This window comes from Parasteatoda tepidariorum, chromosome 3 (genome assembly GCF_043381705.1).
Source record: "Parasteatoda tepidariorum isolate YZ-2023 chromosome 3, CAS_Ptep_4.0, whole genome shotgun sequence".
Taxonomy (NCBI): Eukaryota; Metazoa; Arthropoda; class Arachnida; order Araneae; family Theridiidae; genus Parasteatoda; species Parasteatoda tepidariorum.
Window position 1 is genome coordinate 5,347,095 of NC_092206.1, and position 22,461 is coordinate 5,369,555.

The 22,461-nt window shown below is 30.4% G+C and overlaps 1 protein-coding gene across 2 annotated transcripts in view; it reads right to left on the reverse strand.

Moving 5' to 3' along the window:
• LOC107443053 (uncharacterized) overlaps positions 1-18,266 on the reverse strand; it is a 34,640-nt gene extending 16,374 nt beyond the window's left edge. Inside the window, exons 1-2 of one of the 2 annotated variants that reach the window (XM_043043243.2) lie at positions 18,205-18,266; positions 15,284-15,388 (exon numbers count right to left, since the gene is read on the reverse strand). In XM_043043243.2, coding sequence (XP_042899177.1) covers positions 15,284-15,388; positions 18,205-18,218 — 119 coding nt within the window. In that variant the 5' untranslated portion in view covers positions 18,219-18,266. Of the gene's footprint in view, positions 1-13,602; positions 13,705-15,283; positions 15,389-18,204 lie in introns of those variants that run through there. The other variant, XM_043043244.2, reaches the window with a different exon arrangement.
• Positions 18,267-22,461: the final 4,195 nt, after the last annotated feature.

Consider the following 22,461-nt stretch of genomic DNA (forward strand, 5'->3'; position numbering starts at 1 on the left):
AAAAATTACATCTTTTTAGTAAATACTAAGTCATTAAAATAAATTTGAATTCAAATAAATGACATGTAATTCGTTAAACCTATTATAAATGTGCTATAGTATAAAATCTCAAGATAAAATTTCTAAAACTGATCTCTTTAAAAAGGTTGAAATTTTGGCTATAATTATGTCTCTTAAAAATTGAACAAATTCTAGTAAAATAAATAAATTCGTGATATTAATCTAAAATCGTCAAATAAATTCGCAATATATAAATTCGTTTCTGCCTAGAATATGCTCTCTCTAGTTATTTCAGTTTCCGTTTTTAAAAGTGCTACATGTTGAGCCATCTCAGCTAGATTTGGCATGTGACATTTTGTCGCCATGTAAGAGAAATATATATATATAGATACTATTAAAAATGTAAAAACAAACATATTGACATATTTGTATTTGTGAGTATTTTGACAAAGTTGTTTTTTTATATAACTATTCTTACTTTTTAGAGAAACAAAAAACGAATAAATAATATTTTAAAAAATATAAAAAAATACAAAATATATACTATAAGTTTTCAAGTTACAATTATAATATGAAATAGAAATAGCATTATAGAATTAAATAATTTAGTGATTTTAAAATGATTCACATAATGGTATTAAAAAATTGTGAAAACTTTATCTTCTTCAAAAAATTAAAATAATTAATATTTATTAAAAAAATATCTATTTCATTTTTAAGGCTAATGCTTCAATTCAAGTAGAATCAATAGAACCTTTGCTTATTACTTCAATATATTTTAACCACTTTTGCTCAAATTTTTCTTCAAAATTTTTTTTCAACTTTAATATATTTTGACTATCGTTGTTCAAATTTTTCTTTAAATTGTATTTGTTATATATGACACTACATTTAAAAAATCAGTATATCCTATTTTTCCGTTTTTAAACTCGGCAATTTTTTCGTTAATAAATAGTTCTTTTTTTGTTATTTTTCGAGGTCCACTAGCCTCGGCAGTGTTTATTCTAATATAGGTATCACTTTGTATTAAATTATTCATTAAATAATAAAAAAATAAATAGTAATGTTGATATTTTTTCTCAATATTTTTATTCTTTGAGTAAATAGGAACTTTGCTACGGCGAAAAATTATTTTTATATGCATTTATAAAATTTTATTCCTGTTTCTGCAATAAAGAACTAAATAAATGCATATGCTTAATTTCAAATACTCTTATAACATAGATTAGGGCAATAAAAGTAAAGTTAATAAATCTGCAGGAATATATATATATATATGAATTTAAAGTTTTGCTGGGATCACAAGTTTTTTAAGAGGCTACTTCTATGAAGACAATTACATGCTTTGAATTCACGCTAGAATAAATAGATCAAAATTATCAATAACTTAAGCTGTACTATATTTTAAAATCTAAAACTATTTATTCTACATAAGAAATTGATCCAACATTTCTTTCACTTAAGATGAAAATAAATCTTCCAAATGAACTTGAAGTATACATTAAAATTAAGATTATAGTTAAAAAATGAAAAAACGAAGTTATTTTGTATTTATAACGCATCATTTATAAGCAATACCATGCACTTTTTTTATTGAACTAAAACATCTTAAATATTCCAAGCTACCCCTTAACTGTGTCTTGGACAATGCTTGACCTTCAGTGGAGCAGTAAGACTGGCAACTAAAGGTCAAGCAATGTCCTTTAAAAAAAGACACGGGATATTGAAGTGATAGCAAAGGCAGCAAAATTTAAAACACGCCACAAAAAAAAAAAAAAAAAAAAAAAAAAAAAAAAAAAAAAACGAACTTTATTTTGGATTTACGACTTTAATGCTTAATATAACTCCGTAGTTTCGAAATTTTGATCGAAACCTAAAAGACAAGAGATCTCTTGGATCAAGCATTGGGACAATAGCTTCCGTGCTGATTTTTTTTTATTGCACTGGTCTGCGTTTGCGTTACATAGCGATGAAAATCAAAAGATTGTAAAATTGTGTATGGGGTCCCTCATTTGTTGGCTAGAAAGAAGCAAAAAAAAAATGTAAAAATTTAAAAAAGAAAAAAAAAAAAACACCTAAAGGAACCACCAGGAAATATCACCTTATTAATAATTATATGAATTTAACTGCTGGTAGAATTCAGGATGATGCATCAAAATTTTATTTAATTAAACATTGAAAGAAATGTTAGTATTTGAAAGATATTAGATTTATTTTTTTTTAAATTTAATTAATACAAAAGGATTAATTCAAAGGATAGGAACTGTCCTCACTTCATGCTATTTGACAGACTCACTCTTTAGCAGCTCTAAAATTTTTCTAAATATCGATAATTACACTTATTGTATAGGGATTTCTTCTTCTTCTATAGCTCTACAGCCCTTTGCGAACTCTAGCTTGTTTCACAATTCTATTCCATGCAGGCTTTTGTTTTGATTTCTCTCTCCACCAACGGATCTAATATTCTACAAATAATATTTTTTCGACAAATTATATTTTAAAATATAAGTACCTTCTAACTATTGAAAATTTTTTTATTTCGAAAATGTTAGATCACATCGAATCAGTCTTTAAATTTACATAGCTAATGTTATGCTTTTTACGAGAACTTTACTAACCAGTTCTTCTTTTCCAGTGCCTTTTTAGTGCATTTCTCCTTCCTCTCTTGTGACTCTTTTATGTTAGTTTTGTGATTCATTTGTGTTAATCAGTATTCAAATTTTACAAGACTGTGCAACAAACAAGACTACTTCGATTATTTTTTTTCCCTGTCACACATTACTTTCATAAAACACCGATGCATAGCCATTAGTTAAAAAGGTAGCAATTTTTTTCAAAATTAGCAGCATATCAGATCAAGTTTTTTTAGTGCTTTACAAAAGTTTCATTTTGAGGTAGCAAAAATCCATTCAAAGAATAAAAGATGTGAAGAAGATATAGGAAATATTTGATTAAGTTAAGTAAATAGCTTCCTACAGTTTTAGCGGTTACATGATTTAAAAAAAAAAAAAAAAGAACCAAAGAAATTTAAGGCTTATAATATTTACTTTTGCTCCATTTTACAACTTTATTTTGTAGAAAATTGAAAACAAAGGAGAGGGAGAGAAACTTTTCTCCCTTTTATTATTTTTTTCTTTATGTGCATTTGTGAATTTTGGTCACAAAACATATTATTGCCTCACACTAAACTCATGGGCAAGAACTTTGCAATATTCAGAGTACAAATTTACTTTGAGAATAATGACTAAATATTTATATATGCTATTTCTTTAAAGTTATTATTATTACTACTATCATTTTTTTTTTTAATGTAACTCTCAACATTTTTTGATTTATCAGAAGATTTCCATTACAGATTAAAAATAGTAGTAAATTTTATAGTTTAACATTAAACTTGTATAAACATTTAACATAAATGTTTTTGCATTAACATTTGTAAGTTGTATAATATTTTTAACTTGTATATTGCCATTCATATTAAAATTTTTGTGCATTCATTCAATTCTTGAATTAGTTCTAAAGAATTAATTTTTAGCTTTTTCAAAAGCAAATTTAATAATTTTTTGTAATCACAAAATCAATTCTTGTATATTTTTCAAAGTTAGAAGCAATTTCTATCTGAGCTCATGTTTCCAAAGTGAATCGTCAGTAAAATTTTTACACTTTTTCGTTACATTTTGGTGTGTACTTATTAGATATTTTCTTCTTTAAAAATGGTTACAGTCAGAATTGCTGTAGACTATTAATACATTCATGATTCATCTTATTCATTATTTAAATAAATAATAACAACATTCTGGGAATAATAAAATACAAAATTAAGTGAAATATTTTTTTATTCAATATCGCTTTAAATTAATATTTATTTTTTAAAACTTGTTTTAAATTTAATACAGTATGACTTACACAAAAATATTTTGCATAATTTATTGGCTAAAAATATTGAGAGTGATTTGGCATTATTTTGGCGTACATATGCTCGTAAGTAAACTGAGCTTCACCAGTAAGTAAGGTTACAACAAGTATTCAAAATCCCCCATCCGCTGCACTCCTTTGAAGCTTTGTCCAGATGTGTAAGTGTGGAAGAGGTCAAAGGTCATTATTCATATCACAGTTTCCCCCCTTTTGTGCAATCTATGCTTGTTCGTAGTGAAGACCAGAGAAATATGAACTAAGGTAGACAACGTTAAAGAACACAAAAATATTATTAAAAGCAGACAGCTGTTTCGGATGCTCAAAGGGCAACCTTCATCAGTGCAACAGAAAACAATGAACGCTGGAACGCTGGAAATGGGATAAATCTCGGCCTTTGGCGCGAAGCGCCACTTACCGATTCATCGGAACTGTTTAGTCATAATGTGGATGTCGAAAATAGTTCAAAGTTGTAGTATGTTTAGATAATCAAGTCCTTATATGAGTGGGTCTTGGATTGGAAATTCAGGAACATCACTGAGAAGAGGAATTCCCCTTTAGTAGAGTTTGTAGTAGACTAAGCACCTCTTGGTCCTTCATGAGCTCTTGTAATTCCTTCATGAGTGAAACAAGGCGATGTGCTGATGATGCAGGAGTGTGAACTTTAGTGTGGGTTTTCTTTCTACTGGGGCGGGCCTCGCACCCAGAGAAGTTTGAAGTGTGATCCTTTCTGCAATTGCAGCAGGTAGCTGGTGTGTCTCTGCTTTTTGTACACTGATACGAAAAATGCCATTCAGCACATTTCATACAACGTGGTTTTTCAGTGCACGTACGCTGAGAGTGTCCGTATCCTTGACATCGGAAGCATTGTTGCGGCCGCCGGCCGCCGTGGAAGAGCTCTACACTAACCGGGAACTGCTTGATTTTCTCCGTATGGTAAACCTTCTCGTGATTGGCTAGCTTAGGCAGGATAACTAGAAATAGTGGGAGGGGCCTGTAGGCCCCGCCCACCCTCTTCTGGAATTGTACTATCTTGTAAATATCTAAGTTCAATTTCCCCAATTCAAGGGAAATTTCTGCTGGATCAAAGTCCTTGGGAAGGCCACGCATAAGAACTTTCAGGAACTTGGGTCGGACTTTCTCTTCAGTAGTGGAAATCTCTTTCTGTTGACTGGAGTTCTCTACCGTAGTTTCCATGGGGACTGAGGTGGGAGTCTCCGGCTGTTGAAGAGTTTCAGAAACAGGGGGGCAGGTTGGAGTCGTTGCAGTGTTCTCATTATTGGCTTGCCTCTTCTTTTTCTTTTTCCTCTTCTTTGCCGGGGGTTCGCTGGTTCTTTGAGTCTGAGGTTCAGATTCAGAGACCGGAATCTCTTTACTAGGTTCAGGGTTTGGAGTGGGTGCTGTGACGTCATTTTCATTTAGCTCCTTCTCCAGTTGAATTCTACGTACGAAGGCGAATTCTGATACATGCACGAAGTGTGAGAAGTGAGGTCCGTTACGGTCAATACTTCTGGTGAAATCTTGGAAATAGGCTAAGACTAGATACAGGTCCTCTAGAGAGAACTGTGTGTAGAATTTTTCGATCTCCTGATCGTTCGCTTCTCTAGGTGGCAAAAAATGCGGTGGAATTCTGAAGTTCTCATAAAGAACATCTAAAGAAGTTTGGTCGATGTTGGTCGAAACTAAAGCACGGCAGGGAAGATGAAACACCTTTCCGCCGCGAGTTGATCTACTGTACGCCATTAGTCGCTTAGAGAAAAAACACGTCTTCACTCGTCAAAGACTTGAGTCGATCATCGGTCTGCACACGAAAAGTTGTGCTCCTTGGTTATATGTTAGGGAAAATCTTGCAAAGTAAAATCCGTAAAATGTCTTAATTTAGGGAAAGAGGGAAATCTTAGTAGTTGCTATTGGTTTATGAAAGAGAACTCGCGTTTCCCACACAAAGCAAGGGAAATATCTCCTGCTCTTAATTAAATGCATAGTTGAGCCAAAAATAGATTTAAGAACAGGATGTGGCTTTTAAAAGTGTGAGAAAGTATTTCAAATAGAATAATTAATTAGGATGAAGTTTTATAGCAAAGAAACTAACATAAAAAGATTAATTGAAGCTTTTTATGTCACACATATATATATATATATATAGTTTAAAATTTAGAGAAAACACGGAAAAAATTACAATTAGTAAATCGATAACAATGGTTTTCACCAGTGAAATTTCGTATATTTGATACTGAGCACGAATCATATAAAACCGGCAAAAAGTCATTACTGAAATTTTTTTTCCCCATGCCCATTCGATTGACGCTTGTCATTCGGCAGATTTGTTTTCCATTCTTTCTGGGGCACCATATTAGGTGGGCCAACCTTGATCCTACCGTAAGTATAGCGAACGCAGATAGTACAGAGAATGAAAAAACATCCATGCCTTGTCTGTGATTCGAACAAAGGACTTTTCTGATGCGGGGTCAGGTTGGAAAAAAGCGAGAGCATTCCTTGGCCGATTTTGAACGGTTGTTGTGCTCCTTAATTCGATATCACATGCATGGCAAATTTTTTCCATGCGATTCGAGTCTGCGATCTGGAAGGCCAATACATTCCATTTAATTAAATTCACTACACCAATCCATGGTGAGCTTAGCAATAGGACAGCTTAGCTGCGATGGCTCAGGGGATAGAACATTCGCCTTCCAATGAGGTGAACCGAGTTCGAATCCCGACGATGGCTGGTCGATACGAATTCCGCATCCGGCTCGCATTGACCATAGTGCAGTGCTGAAGTGAATAATCCTCAGTGGCAGACGGACCATGGGTTAGAGTCCCCTTGCAGTCAGGTTAACCATGGGAGGTTTTCGTGGTTTTCCTCTCCATATAAAGCAAATAAGGGTTAGTTCCATCAAAAAGTCCTTCACGAAGGCAAATTTCTCCCAATACTTGATGCAGAAATTCCCTCGTCTTCTGGACTGGGTTCAAAATTGCAAGGATACGTAGTTGAACATTAGTAGACGTAAACCCAAAAATTGGGTCGGCTGTTCAACGACGGTTATAAAATAAAATAAAACCTACGCTTGAAAATTTGCATATTGTTAAGAAGAAACCTGATCTAAACCGTTGGGAAAAAAAAAAAAAAAAAAAAAAAAAAAAAAAAAAAAAAAAAACACAATCCAAACTGCCGATGAGCACAATCCAAATCAATTATACATCCAGACTTTTTATAGAGAGAGATATCTTGTATATTTAATATTTCAACAGAATAATACTTAATATTTTAACAGCATAATTATTGAAATAGTTTCAATTGTATGGTATAGGCATATTTTCATTCTCTTGAAAAATGTAGTTCATTTTAAATGACAGATTATAAAGCACGAAAAAAATTGGTTTCTGATTGACGTATAATTTCAAAAAAGTCGCGTTTTAAAATTTATGTTAAAGTTGTATGTCCGAATTTTATTCCACCCCATTCCATACTTGCACTTACAATTCTCTTACAAAAACAGCCCGAATGCAAGAAAGACAGAAAGAAAACAGCTCATCCGTAAAGTGTTAAAGATACATGTCTGTGTTGTTTACCATTGTTTCCTACTAAGTTGTTCACTATCGTCGTTTTATAGTTAAATTAATGTTTCTATTTATTTAATTATACTTTTAATAAATAAATAAATAAATCGAAAAAAAGCCAGTAATAATTAAATGAAAGAAATACTGAATTTTTTCTATAAATTGCTGAATATCAATAGGAAGATTTAGAAGGACCTTTACCTTAAACCCCATGTTTTTAAACTCTTTCGATATTAAGAAAGTTGTTTGATGACGGCTAAACTGATTTGCTTCAGTAAACTCCGACGACAAAAAAAAACCGAAAGTAGAAAAGAAATAAAAAAAGTAATTTCAGTGGATGTTCTCATGGAAAATCATACCCTTGAGATATCCCTCGGTAATTCATGTGGAACAGTACGTGCAATCTGCGAACGAACTCAAATTCTCGTTCAGATTGTGTTTAGTACCGCACTGCTTCGACACTTATTATATAAACCAGGGGTGGCCAAGCTCCTTGATAGTCGAGCCATTTTTCAAACTTTGAAATTTTTCGCGAGCCGCAATTAAATATGTATTTAAAAGGTAGGCAAAAAAAGGAATGAAATTTTTTTTTTTACAGAAAATATATTTGTTGAAAACATATAAATAAAAGTACAAAATATAAGAATTGAATTTAAATATTAAGAATTAAACACATTTATTTTACTTCTCTTGATAATTCTTTAAAATTTGGTGAATAATTGGTGACAGCACTTCTCAGTAATTCCTTGAGACTGTTGAGATTGTAAGTTGATACAGATCGTTGTTTGAATTTCACGAATTTTAAAATGGAATAAAATGATCCACGTTGTTCCGAATATTGAAATAATTCGACAAGCAGCCTTTTTTCATTCAGGATTCTTCGATTCTGGTACAAATTTCCAAAATTCAGTAATCGACGTCGACCAATATTTTAATTGTAGAGCTTGATCTTCTTGCATCTCTTTAATTCTAATTCTCCCGATGCTTTTTGGGACAAAATTATATTGTAAATGGAAAACACTCACCTTGAATTATGTTAATTTCAAATGGATTCAGAAAAAAAATCAAGAGACGATTTAAAATATTTCAAGTCTTAAAATCCATTTTGGGAATTGCGTCAATATTCCTTCTAGCTTTTTTATATACTCGTTGAGTTTTTCTTGTTTAATATTGGAACAAATTTTTTTTAATTCGAGGAAAATGACAAAATGTTTTATTTTTGATGTCCTTTTAAAAAAGTGGTAATTTAGTTTGAAAACTAAATATATACTGTGAGGGGCCAGATATTATTTTACTTTATCTTGGGTACATTTATCGAGAGCCACAAATAATCCTTCAAAGAGCCGCATGTGGCTAACGAGCCGCAAGTTGGCCACCTCTGATATATGCAGTCGGACGTCTACTTAACCGCTTCGCTTTTTTAAAGAAAAAAAATGCAAATAATTAACATATTTTTTTATTTCATCAATAAATACAATGAACTAAAACAAAACATAGTACACAAGTTCTAAGTTGAAATTATAATATTTTTATGCGTAAAAAATATTTAATTTACCATCAGTTTACTATCCCAAATTATCACGGGCAAATGAAAAAAGTTAAATATTAGTCTTTGTACATGTTCACATCTTCATGATCTGAAAAATCATTTGCATTACTTTACTACGCTATTTTTTTACTCTTTTTGAAGTGGAAGTCTTATGCGACTTCCAACAAGGTTGTGTTAAACGTTTAACGCTACATTTTCATAGGCCGGGAAATCACGTGGTAGGATCCAGTTTTCCCTCATTCATTTCCATATTGTTTTGGTTCTCACTAGCAATAATAAAAGTCATAAAAGTATTGTTTTTCTATAAATATTTTTTTAGTCTGATTTGATACACACACAATTTAATAGGATAGTATTTTTTATTTTCAAACTTAGTCGATAACAAGTGTAAAAAATGAGTGAAAACAATCCCACGGACAATGCGACGGACTTAAGGTTATGTCAAGGTATGTCTCTTGTGAATATCAATTGATTGTTAGGTTTTCTCTTCTGAAATTACATTATGACGCCTTCACGTACATTATTAATACAAATACATTTTTCATGGCGAGACGCTGAGGCAACCACAAGCACTTCCACTGGTTCAAGAGGTCCAGGAGGGAAAAATGCACAATATTACCGTGATTACAGAGCACGGAAGCGAGCGGAGCAGGGTCGTTGAATAGAACTAGTGATCCTTCAACGACTGCTGATTCTTCTACAATTAACGTCGCAGGTTGCGAAGTTTAACTTCTTCCGCTCGAAGGGACTCCACGCACTATTTTTTTTTCTATGCAAATTCAGCAACCATCGCATATACAATTGCACAAAACACGTCTACAGTCCCACAAACAGCAAAACTCCCAAACAAAAATTGGCAAACTTCCAATTATCATTGTTTTTTACTCCGGCCGAGTAAAAACGTGATAAAACAAAACATATTGACGAATTCTGTTATGGCCGAGTTTACTCGGGATAATAAATATTTGCAGTTTCCGATTTAATTCGGGATAATCAGAGAAGCGGTTAACGAAGTCACTAAATTCCAATAATAAGTTCGTTGTATAGAAAATTCGCTAAATATAAAATCACCTTTTGAAATACTTAAACAGAACAAAACAGGTTTTAATTTCATAAGTACTTGACATAATTGAAATAGCAATGGATACACCCTTAATCTTGTAAACTAGTATCTTCTATTTATTTTATAAATCTTAACCATGAAAGAAACCTGCATGGAAAGCAAGAATAGAGCAATACATTATCCAGTGTTACACTATCATGGTAAAGGACTTGGAGGATTCCACCTATTCGTGAATGGTATCAACAAAATACTCCTGGGGCTGCCCTGGAGCTAAAAGGTGGTAGGAAACTACAGACAGCTATCACAAGACTAATCACTGGTCATACCCGCGGACTAACATTTGTTCAGGGTCAAAAGACGTTCCCTGTATGCCTAAAATGTAGTGCTCACCAGGCTTCACCTGATCATTTGCTGACCTGTATGGGACTGGAGAAATTTTTTATTTTGGAGGATCCGCAGATGGTGTTTGATTTTCTGTCGGTGAACGGTCTCCTGGACTTGGTCTAGCCTTGTTCTGGGCCAAGAGGAATAAGTACCACCACCACCACACTATCATGCTACATACATTTTCAACTAAAAAGAGCTAAATTTATGCTTAAAATTACAGCTGCATTTAAAGTAATTTTAAACATACTACATGCGTTTCATATAAATTACCACATGCGTTTTTAAGTTTAATTGCTACCGATAGAATTCGTTAATTTTGTCTGAGTTTTTCGTTTAAAATGCAAACAAAGAGGGGAAGGGATTTTACTGCTTTCTCTAAAAGTTAAGTGGCTACAAAAATAAATTCAAGTTCATTTCCCCCGTAAAATACGTTAACTAGTTTGAAATGTTCCGAAATTTTTGGGAAAGTGGATCTCAAAGAAAAGTTCGTTAAATAGAAAATTCACTTCGCTTTTTGGAAGTTATTTTGTGAGGAATTTTCTTGGTTCTTCGAAAAAAAATTGAAAAATAGGGAAATTCGCAAAATGGAAGTCTAATTTACAAGAACTAGCATGTAATGACAAAAAATACGGGAATTTAAAAAAATACAGAAGAAAAATGTTAAGTAGTTTATTAAATTTGTAAAGAAGGAAATGACGCAAAATTTTGTCCATTATCAAGAAAAAAATCTAACAAAATCCTAAATAATCCTGGAAGAAAAAGAAAAAGTCATTTAACAGTGCCCCGAAACGTTAATATTGGTTTCAAAGATGTATTTCTTGCATCACGTGAAACAAAGTATCCTGCACTTCTCTTCATGCTTTCCCGATGATCAATCATGATGATTACCATCTCAGTAAAATGATATTTAATGATTGAAATAACTAGAAAATCTATTACTGTTCTTAAATAATATATAACACTATACGTAGAAGCAGAGCTTCCGAAATTCAAAATCACCTATAGATCTCAATAAAATTACACTTTACCATTTAAATAAATGGATTATTATAAAAATATTAAATATCATTATTATTATTTATATTATTATTGCTATTAATATTATTATTATAATATTATTATTAATATTATTCATATTATTAATAATATTTAAATAACCATTTAAATATTGTATAATGCCATAGAATCAGCGCTTCTTAAGCTGTTAAGATAAAAACCAACTATCTATATCTTAGTAAAATAATATTCAAACCTTCAAATGATTGGAATGTCCGTTAGTGTTCTTAAGAGGTAACAATATGAATGCTTCGAAAGAGTTAAAGTATTTTTAATTTTTCTGTCTGACTTTTTAAAATTATTTTATATGTAACATGTACTATTTGGGGTGCGAAATACGATCATTAGGTCAGAAAGTTTCCTCGGATGTTTGTTTTTTCCCCCACCCCACAGTGCTAAAAAAATAAATAAATAAATAAAAAAAAAACACTGATTACCCTAAATAACTTCGAATCTAATGATCGGATCTTCATGTTCTAGGACTCAAGAAGGTGAACTCAAATGTCATAATAAATTATTGCTGACGATATTTTAAATTAAGAAATCAGACACGAAAACATAATTTTTCTGAATGAACATACTTTCTTTTTCAATTTATTTATTTATTTCGAAAAAGTTTGAATTTTAAGATTTGTAATTTTTTACAACATTTTAAAGTATGTAATTTTACAATGCAAAATACAAAATTTCGCGAAATCGGATGAATTGTTCTTGGGAGATCGAATTTTAAATATATGACTCCTTTAAAAATTTGATTTCTCAGGAACTATTCAACCGATTTCGCTCAATTTTTTTATTTTGCGCGGACCGGGGTTGGGGAACACTGCCTTAGGGGACAGAAAACCGAATCCGTTGAAAAAAAATGTATGCTTATATAGAGAAAGTACGTTTTTGTGTCTGGTTTCGTAACTTAAGATGTCGTCTACACTAACTAATTAACATATTTGAAGTCACCCCTTCGAGCCAATAAGATTCAGTCCTAGAACGTGAAGATCCGATCATTAGATCAAAAGTTATTCAGGGTGGTCCATTTTTTTGGCAAACTGTACATTATAAACTTGTCATATATGAATAGGAAATCAGGAGAAGGGAAAATAAAGGTGAATAATTTGCTTGCATAACATATAAGCAAGGCAAATTATTTTTTTTTTTATCCATGTTTACAAATAATTTTATGAATAATCTGAATAGTAATAATAACAATAATAAATATAATAATAATTTTACTTACTTAGAATTTTTTACAATTTTCATTAGTTATTAACGCTTACATTGATCAAACTAGAAATTAATATTGCTGTAAATATACTTTTGCAATTATTGACATGTAATAAAATGTAAGTAATATATTTTAGACCCCACCCTCCACTGTTTATTAATCTACTTATGATAAATTATAATAATCAATTTTAATAACTCATAATGATTTAAAATTCCCATTAGCAGGTTTAGGTGGTAGTGCTTATGTTAAAAATGACATAAAATTTTCATTAGCAAATTTCGATAATAATACCTGAACTAATAATGATATGAAATTTTCATTAGTAAGTTTCAGTAGTGATGCCTGCATTAATTGTGTAAAATTTTCATTAGAAAGCTTCGGTAGTAATGCCTACATTAATTACATAAAATTTTCAATAGTAAGTTTCAGTAGTGATGCTTGCATTAATTATGTAAAATTTTCATTAGAAAGCTTCGGTAGTAATGCCTTCATTAATTACATAAAATTTTCAATAGTAAGTTTCAGTAGTGATGCTTCCATTAATTATGTAAAATTTTCATTAGAAAGCTTCGGTAGTAATGCCTACATTAATTACATAAAATTTTCATAAGTGAGTTTTAGTATTCATGCCTGCGGTAATAATAATATAAAATTTTCAATAGTAAGTTTCTGTAGTAATACTTACATTAATATTAAAGTAAAATTTTCAATTTGAAAACAACTTAGTTACTCATACAAAAATGAAAGTAGAAATTAAAATTATTTTACCTACCATTTTGTTTATCCAAACATTGACAAAACGCAAGATGGGGGACCCCCCCCCCAAAAAAAAAACTTATTGATGCTACTTACTCATAATAATTTTCTTTCTTCACTCTCCATTTCATCATGCTCTCTAACAACATTGAAACGAAACTGTAGAGCACGGGATATTTCTTCTACCTGTGACTCATCTCTTTCGAACTTGTTTTACTCCCACTCTTCCCCCTACTCTCGTTCTTAATCAATGTTGTTTAAAGAGACACAAAACCTTAATAAATATCATTTTTTTTTTTAACAAAAGGAAATCTACGTTTTTGATTCGGTGCCAATTTTATCAATATTTATTTTATTACCATTCTTAACAATATTAAAATAAAAGAATTTTGTGTTAATTTGCCCATAAGTTAGATTTTTATTACTATAGAATTTTTTTTCGTTCTATTTTCTTCTTCTTTTGTGTCGTATTTTCTTGACCTTTATTTTAAAGAACGTTTCAGGCTTCTTTCCTCCTTATGGGATATTTAATTTAGCTTTCCGCTTATTTATTTTTTGAAACTTTCTTAGAGCTCAGCACTTTTTTTACAATCCCTCAATTTTTTTCAATTCAGTGCTATAAAAATGATCACATTTTTTTAGCACTTTTTTTCTGATTATATTTTATCAACTCAAAATTTTTTTTTTTCAAACGATTAGTAATACTACTTACGATTAGTAATAACGATTAGTAATACTATAACGATTAGTAAACTACTTACTCCAAGAAGTTTCTCAAGAACACGTTTCTAAATATGCACTTTTTAATTTTTCACTGTTAATAATGTTATTATTTTTTGTTGATTGCCTTCTAAACTCCTACTTAATTTTTATTCTCTTTTTTTAGAAAAAAATTGATTTGTCGTCATTTTAATTTAACTGACGTGCACACTTTGTTTGGACGTCATCACGCTTTTCAACTGTGTTCAATAATAATAATAGACAGTGCGCATGCGTTGTCATTGCATGCGTTGCTATGGCGACCGTTGCTGTTTGATAATTTTTTTAGAATTCTTTCTTCTTTTTATTTTCCCCAGCAGTCATTCTTAATGTATATACATAATAATTTAAAGTATTTTTATATACTTTTTATTATTAACTTATAATTACTGTCTTGACGGTGATTTTAATATAAATATGAATACTGAAGAAGGAAAAGTATTTTGTGACGTCTTGAAACACGTACACATTGGCAGGATTTGAAAACCAATCCGACGACAAACATCTTTTGAGACAGTTTTTGCTACCCATGATTTGAAATGTTGTGATGTTTATCAGAGTCAAGCCAGAAAGAAAAAGCATTTGACCAATGAGTAACCAGTGACCGTAATAAAACGATCAAAATTTTTATTATTTATTTATTATAAAGTTCTAGTACTTAAGAGTTCTTCTTCTTATTATTTTTATTTAAGTTTTGAGCTTATTACTACTGAAAAACAATACAACACTTTTTCATCTTTACNTTACTTTTATATTTATATATATATATAATAAAAATATACTACATACACTGATATATACTACATTTTTTATTTTTAAGTGCACTTCAAATATGAACGTATGAAATTAGAAAAAAAATTGCTATTGTACTGCATGCATATAATGCCCCATGTCTTAATATTAACTTATAATTTTGAAACTCTGTTAGATATATTCTATCCAATTTTAGAAACTTCTCATTGTTTATACTCAGTTCCTCATTCACGCTACGAGAAGAAAAAAAAACTCTTTATCTTACCTGGGAGCATATTTCGTAGATGATGATGCCTGCTCGAGTTTTTCCAAATCATCGTTCAAAATTGCAAGAGATCTTCCCACCTCCGTTTCTATTTCTTCAAGATATCTGTCAACAAAATTATTCACTGTATATTTGATTTAATCAGATTTGTTTAACATTAAAGGTACCAGAAATACGGACACCTTACAGATTTTAATTCGTCTAATTTTTGTTTTAGCGGACTAAAATTTGAATGCTGGTAAATTTTTTTCGCCTTATAAGGGGAAAATTTGATGAAAATGTCATATGATTGACAAAAATGTTAAAAGTGTCATATAGTTGCTACTGCATGTCCACTAGTTGGGCTATGACAGTCATAGAAATATGATTAGCCTTTAAAATTAGTGCAAACGAAATCTAAAATCAGCGTAAAATTTTATTCAGAGTCAATACAAGAAGAACATCAAAAATATAAATCTTTGCATAGCTTACGGCCGAAACACTCTTCATGCACTTAAACACAACAGGTGTTACACAGTATTAAAAAAAAGAAAAAAAAAACAAACAGTATTACACAGTATAAAAGCAGTTAGACATAACTGTTTCGAGATGGCACAATACACCACTTCCGGGCATTTTTGAGCTCATGGCATGGGTTTATGGGTTAATGTAGTATGATATTTTCCCCTTCCATAATATTTTTCGCATTAATTGTCAAAAATATTTTCCAAAATTTCCACGACGCTTTCTTTAAGAACTGTGTTTAATGCAGTTAAGAGTTCCATAGAATTTTCTAACTTAACATTTTTTAATCTGTTTCAAAATCAAAACAGAAACTAACATGCTTCCTTCTCCTATGACTCTCCACACGCTAATCGTGAAAGCGTGAGAGGTATTGCCATAGGTAGAGAGTTCTACTCTAAGCCACCTGTAGCGCATTTTGATCGCCAATAATGTATATAAATGCATTTTCCGCTTATTTACCCCTCTGGACCACTGTATTTTTTCTTGTTCTGTTTTTCATCTTCTTTCTCTCTCGGCTATTATGTCCCGCAGTGGACTGATAGTAAAGACACGGTTTGCAGTAGAAGCATCACTGGCTGTGATCAGCTAGTGAGCAGGTGCCCACTTTGATAAGCCTGCTTAAGAACCGTGGGTGTACGGTATCCGTCCTCGTTAAACTGTTCCACCGTAAAGTACTCGACTTCACGCGCAGGTCGTCGGTCTACCAAAGTAGGTGAGCCATTTCCTCTGCAGATGATCAAAATTGCGATGGCATGTCTTTGCATCATCCTCAGTGATGTTTCCCAGACAGTCGCCAAAAGCCCATTGTGCTGGTCTAGTGCGACGTATATAAAGTACCTACCTACTTCTCAGCTACTATAGTTTTTCTAGTTTTTTTCAACCTTTATTTTTCCATTTTTTGTTTGCAACTTTTAGTTTTATATATCAAATCACTTTTGTCTCATCTCATTCACGTCTGACAAGTCTTGAAAATGGAGGACTGTTTTTGAGCGTTTGAAACATTTCGATTTTTATTTCTTATTTATATATTTTTAAAGCGAATGAAATTTTTAATTAGATATTACATTTATCTATACATCCCAAATAGGCTACTGCGGATATTAGCTTGTTCGCTTTTAATTATTGACCGCTTCCCGGTTCTACTATCCTCCAACTGGTTTGTGTAGCCTTGCTCTAAAATAATTACTTAAAAAAACAATAGATGGATATTTAATTACCGATAATTAAAAATATTTGATAAAAGAAAAAGATAAAAAATTAAATCATTAAAGCAAAAGAATAAAACAGTATAATAAACCATACATTCAATGCATAATAAATTTAAAAAAGAAAAATAATAACTCTCATAGAAAATGACTGCTGTGAACATTTTTTAAAAAATGTAATTTTTTATTTTTAAAAATTATAAAATCAGTATATCTAAAAAAATATTTTTTACTAATTCAACTAAACAAAAATTAAAAAGGTATAACGCATTCAACATCAATGCACAAAAGGATTGAATAAATCTTGTCATATTTAAAATAGCTTTTCATTCATATAGCATTTCTCATAATCCTGGATACGATAACTTCCAATAGATTCGTTAAAAATTATTATAATAATTTTTTAACATTTGTGTAGTAGTTTCACACAGGCCTTTTTGCAGCATTTATTTTATAATGATGAACAGAATAGATGAATACTTGTAAAATAATAAATGCATATTTTTACTGCATTTTCAATTTAACAATCTGTTAAAAAAATATTTAAAATCCTAACTGTGCATCTTAAATTTCAACTTCAATATAAATCGTGTAAAAAACTACGCTATCAATTTCCATCATGTTAAAAACATCATCAACGTAAATGCATCCATAATGTAAACGCTGTCAAAAATATAACTGCATCAACAATTTACATAATTTTAAAAACTTCAACTTTGAAGCTACATCAGTGAAATACTATATGTAATAGAACTACATCAATCATTTACCTTATGTCATAACTACATCAACATGAAAACTACAACGAAAAGTTGCAAAAGAAATTAAAAAGCTATATATTATGTAGAAGCTTAGTTCATAAGCAATAACAACAATAAATAAAGTGTTAAAAGTATTTAGTAAATCAGATAAAAATGGAAGAAATTACCAAACCGTTATTAATCAAAAATCGATCTAGAGTCTTTGCATTATTGATATAAATTAAAGAAATTACCAAATCGCTATTAATCAAAAACCGATCTAGAGTCTCTGTATTATTGATATAAACTAAAGAAATTACCAAACCGCTATTAATCAAAACCGATCTAGAGTCTTTGTATTATTGATATAAATTATTTTAATAATTATTGATAGCTTGTCCTGTAATATATAAATAAAGTCAACGTGTGTTCAGTTACTTTGCGAACTTATAGTGAACAAAAATTGACTTACTTCCTCTGAGACATTTTAGACAAAAGTTGACTTATTTCCTCTGAGATATCAAGTAAAGATACTAAAAAATATATATTTGCTTTTTCAGTGGTGCTTTATCTACCCTGACAGTATTCAAACTGAATTATTCTTATCACATCTAAAGAGAGTTATCAATTTTCGATGAAATATTAAGAAATCACCTGGGAAATTTTTAATCCGTGTAGTTCTTTGCTTACATGAAAGGCACACAGAGTTTCCTTTGTTTGCCGGAAAGTTTTTTTAAGAATACATTTTTAGGAAAGGAAAACAAATATAAAATTTATTTTGTTTATTTCGGAGTAATTATTAAACTATAGTTAATTCAGAACTGCAATTTATACCTTGAAGGTAGGTAGTTATGTACTTTATTTACGTAGCACTAGAGATGCACAATGGGCTATTGGCGACGGTCTGGGAAACATTTTTGAGGATGATCCGAAGGCATGCCATTGCAATTTTGATCCTCTGCAGAGTGGATGGCTCCTCTGATTTTGTAGCCCGACGATCTGATCCGGTAGCCTGATCGAAGTCGAGCACTTTACGCTAGAACAGTTTCACGAGGACCGATACCGCGCACCCTCGGTCCTTACGCAGGATCAAAGTGGTCACCCACCCGCTTACTGACCGCAGCCATTGGTGCTGGACTTTGACGATCTACTGGGTACCGCGTCTTTACGATCAGTCCAATGTGGGACTTTATATAACTTAAATACGTCAATTGTATACATTTTGAATGCGTCAATAACTTGAATTGTATTTGTCCCGCAGACGAAAAACAATGTTGACTGTATATTCTGTAAGACTAAAATTAAAAATTAGCAAAATTTTAGTGTTAAATTCAAAATCTACCGCGCAACTCTTAATTTTATAAACATTCAGAACAACAAAAAAAATTTCTGTTGCTTAATTAGAATCATTTTCTAGGATTTCAAACCTTTTTTTTTTAATTTTCTTCTGTGAACTTCAAAAATTTATATCCGCCTTTTAGTATCTTGAAATTGTTTCCCCAAAACATCGTGCATTTAAGGAAATTTTTATGATTCTTTCTAATCCTCTCTTACTTATATGCTTGCAGAAGTTCTGGTAAGAAAACATAACAATGAAGGTGTAAGAAAAAGTGGTCAACCCACCAGCTTTTACTGTGAGGTGAAAGTTCATTTTGGAGATATAGGTCACTATTATCAAGGCTCTTCTCTCTGAACTCAAGTGAGGCGAGGCCGTGTTCAGTTATAATGTTAGAGCCATTTTGTTTACCACAAGATAACGACTTAATATGAAACAGTTTTATAAACAGTGAGTAACTTGTATTCACTTTTAATTTTTTTTTAATCATTTGTACTAATGAATTAAAACTGTCATAAACACTTTCACAAATATTATGCAAGGCATTTAATTTTTTATTATTATTAAATTGTTTCAAATTTTGATTATTATGTCTTAAAATTAGACCGGAATATACTTTTTTCATGCTTGAATTTTTTTTTGAAAAATAAAATTTCTTTGCGCTGTGGAATTGAAACTCTAATAAAAACAAAAGTAAACATAACTTCCCATATATGTACTAAAAACGTTTACAAATATACTACCCAAGATTTTTAATTTTTTTCAAGTAATTACATTTGTACTTTTAATACGTAATCGTACATATTATGCTTCAAAACTTATTTTGAATAGATAAATACATAGTTTAGTTTTTGTTTAGCATTATGTACTACTAGCTTTTTAAAAATTAAGAAATTTCTAAATTTAAAATTTCCATATTTTTCATTATTATTTTAAAAGAATTATTTATCGAAACCTGATTTTAACTTTTTTTTTTGAAATTTCCTGATGATTTAATTTTTTGTTATTTAAAATAGACATACATTTTATGATTTAAAATAAATATATAATTTTCCTTTTACTAAATATTTATGAATTCTAAAAATTTAATTATTTTAGTTTATTTTCAGCGTTATTTATCAATAACTTTTAAAGAAGTTTAAAATATTTCCGAAATTTATAAGGAGTGTATTTTCAATAGTTTTTTAAAAATTTATTTATAAATATCTCAATTAGTTTATTTTTCTAAGACTTAATACTTATCAAATATGTATAAGGACAGATTTCAAATTCTGTACAGATAGTTTTTATTGTTTTAAAAGTAATAAAAAAGAAAAATTAAAGTAAAAGAAATTGAAACGGAGAAAAAGTCCGATTCGAATGTTTGATTATTATCTCACATTTTGATTAAGTTAAACGTATATTTTTTTCAGCAAATAAATGAGGATTAAAAATTTCCTTTTAAATATAAATTAAAATCTCGGTATCACAATGCTACACAATATTTAAGAATATATGTATACATTTCTAAGTGCGTAATATACAGTTAAAATGAAATTGTTGCTTATATACCCTATATCTCTCATTAACATTAACCTATAGTATTCAAACTCGGCCTATTAGATTTTAACGCACTATACTACCATAACAAAGGATATAATTATACACAAATTAGGAAGCGCGCGAAATAATTATAGAAAAAAGGGGGCGCGGTACTTTAAAAGCTGTAAGTACAAATCGCCCCGTAACGCTCCTTAATATTAATTTATAATATTCAAATCAGGTTAGGTATTGTATTATAATATACTATAGTACTATATAAAAGGAATTAATTATTGACAAATTAGGGGGCCCACAATGGCGCACAATAACTGAGTAAATATATATATATATATATATATCATAGTGGGTTGAAATGAATAATTTGTTGCTTATATACCGTATATATATATATATGGCCCTATATCTCCCCTTAATATAGACCTATGATATTTAAACTCGGTCAAGTATTATATTATAACATGCTATACTACCATACCTACGGAAGACAGGATGTCAAATGTTTGATGGCAATAAGTTTAATGAAGTATGGTCGTCTTTGGCTCTTTTTCCATTGAACTATACATTTTACACAAATTATAGGAAGTTTATACTAATAAAAGTGCATAATTCATGAAGATCTTTAGAGGTCAAAAAGATTTCAATATTTACCTCCGACAATTTGAATAAAAAGATGATATTTTAGTGAAAGATGTTGGAGTTTTGTGAACTTTGGAAAGATGTTGGAGTTTTGTGGTGAAAATGTTTCAAAAGTCAATGGTTTCAACGTATAATGAACAAAATTTGAGCGAAATAGCTGCCAAGGAAAAGAATTTTTAGGCACATGACTTTTTAAAATTTGATGAAGCAGAAACTTTTCGACAGCAGTTTTCATGCAAATTCTTTTCTTATGGTTTTTCATTTAAAATTACGCACTTTAAATTTTGTAGAAAATTTCACTCTTTCTACTCAAGTCTTTGTTGCTATAAAAATAATTATTAAAAATTATTAACTTATAACTAAATCTATTAGTGTATTGTGTTGCTTCGATTTGCTTAGAAAGTGTTCTTGGAGCAGTGAAGTAAGCAAAAAGTAATATTAGCATTAAGGGGACCAAAATTATGCCTGTTCTCCTGTCTAAACCATATTTTCCAGATTGCAGATAACTTCTATATTTTGGGGATCACATACCCAAATCTGTATGTTTAGTTATAGCAAGTACGTTTCTGTGTCTGATTTTGCAACTTAAAATATTGCATGCTCTAATTAATTAGCATATTTGAAGTCACTCCCTCGAACTATTTAGATAAAGTTCCAGAATGTGAAGATACATTGATTAAACCAAATGTTATTGAGGAAATTCTTTTTCTTCTTTTTTTCTTAGCATTGTACGGATAAAAGATTAAAAAAAGTTTGATACTCTACAGTATCCATACGAACGTAAAAAGTTAATATCAATATGGAGAATTTTATTGAAAATTAGCAAATGAAATTAAAATATCTTAGGTTAAAGCTGAGAAATTTTTTTAAATCTAATTATTATCATATAAACGAATATTCATAAACATAACATTTTAACTATTCATAATTTTCATTAAGTGATAATTTTCTTTTTAAGTATTTTTTTGTGAAATTAGTCTTTTAACGATAGTATATCATAAGAAGCCAGAATTCAGTTTACTCATACGGGGGGGGGGGTTAGAATATTTTTGTGTCAGCGAATAGTATAATACAAATTATTTAAAGCCGATTCTTTTATTTACTTTTCATTTATTTATTAAATACTTCTTTGATCAAAAGTGTATTTTCCAAACAACGCACGTGTCTAATTTTTGGACGCACTCTGCATATAATCAGATTACCAAAATCGTGCTC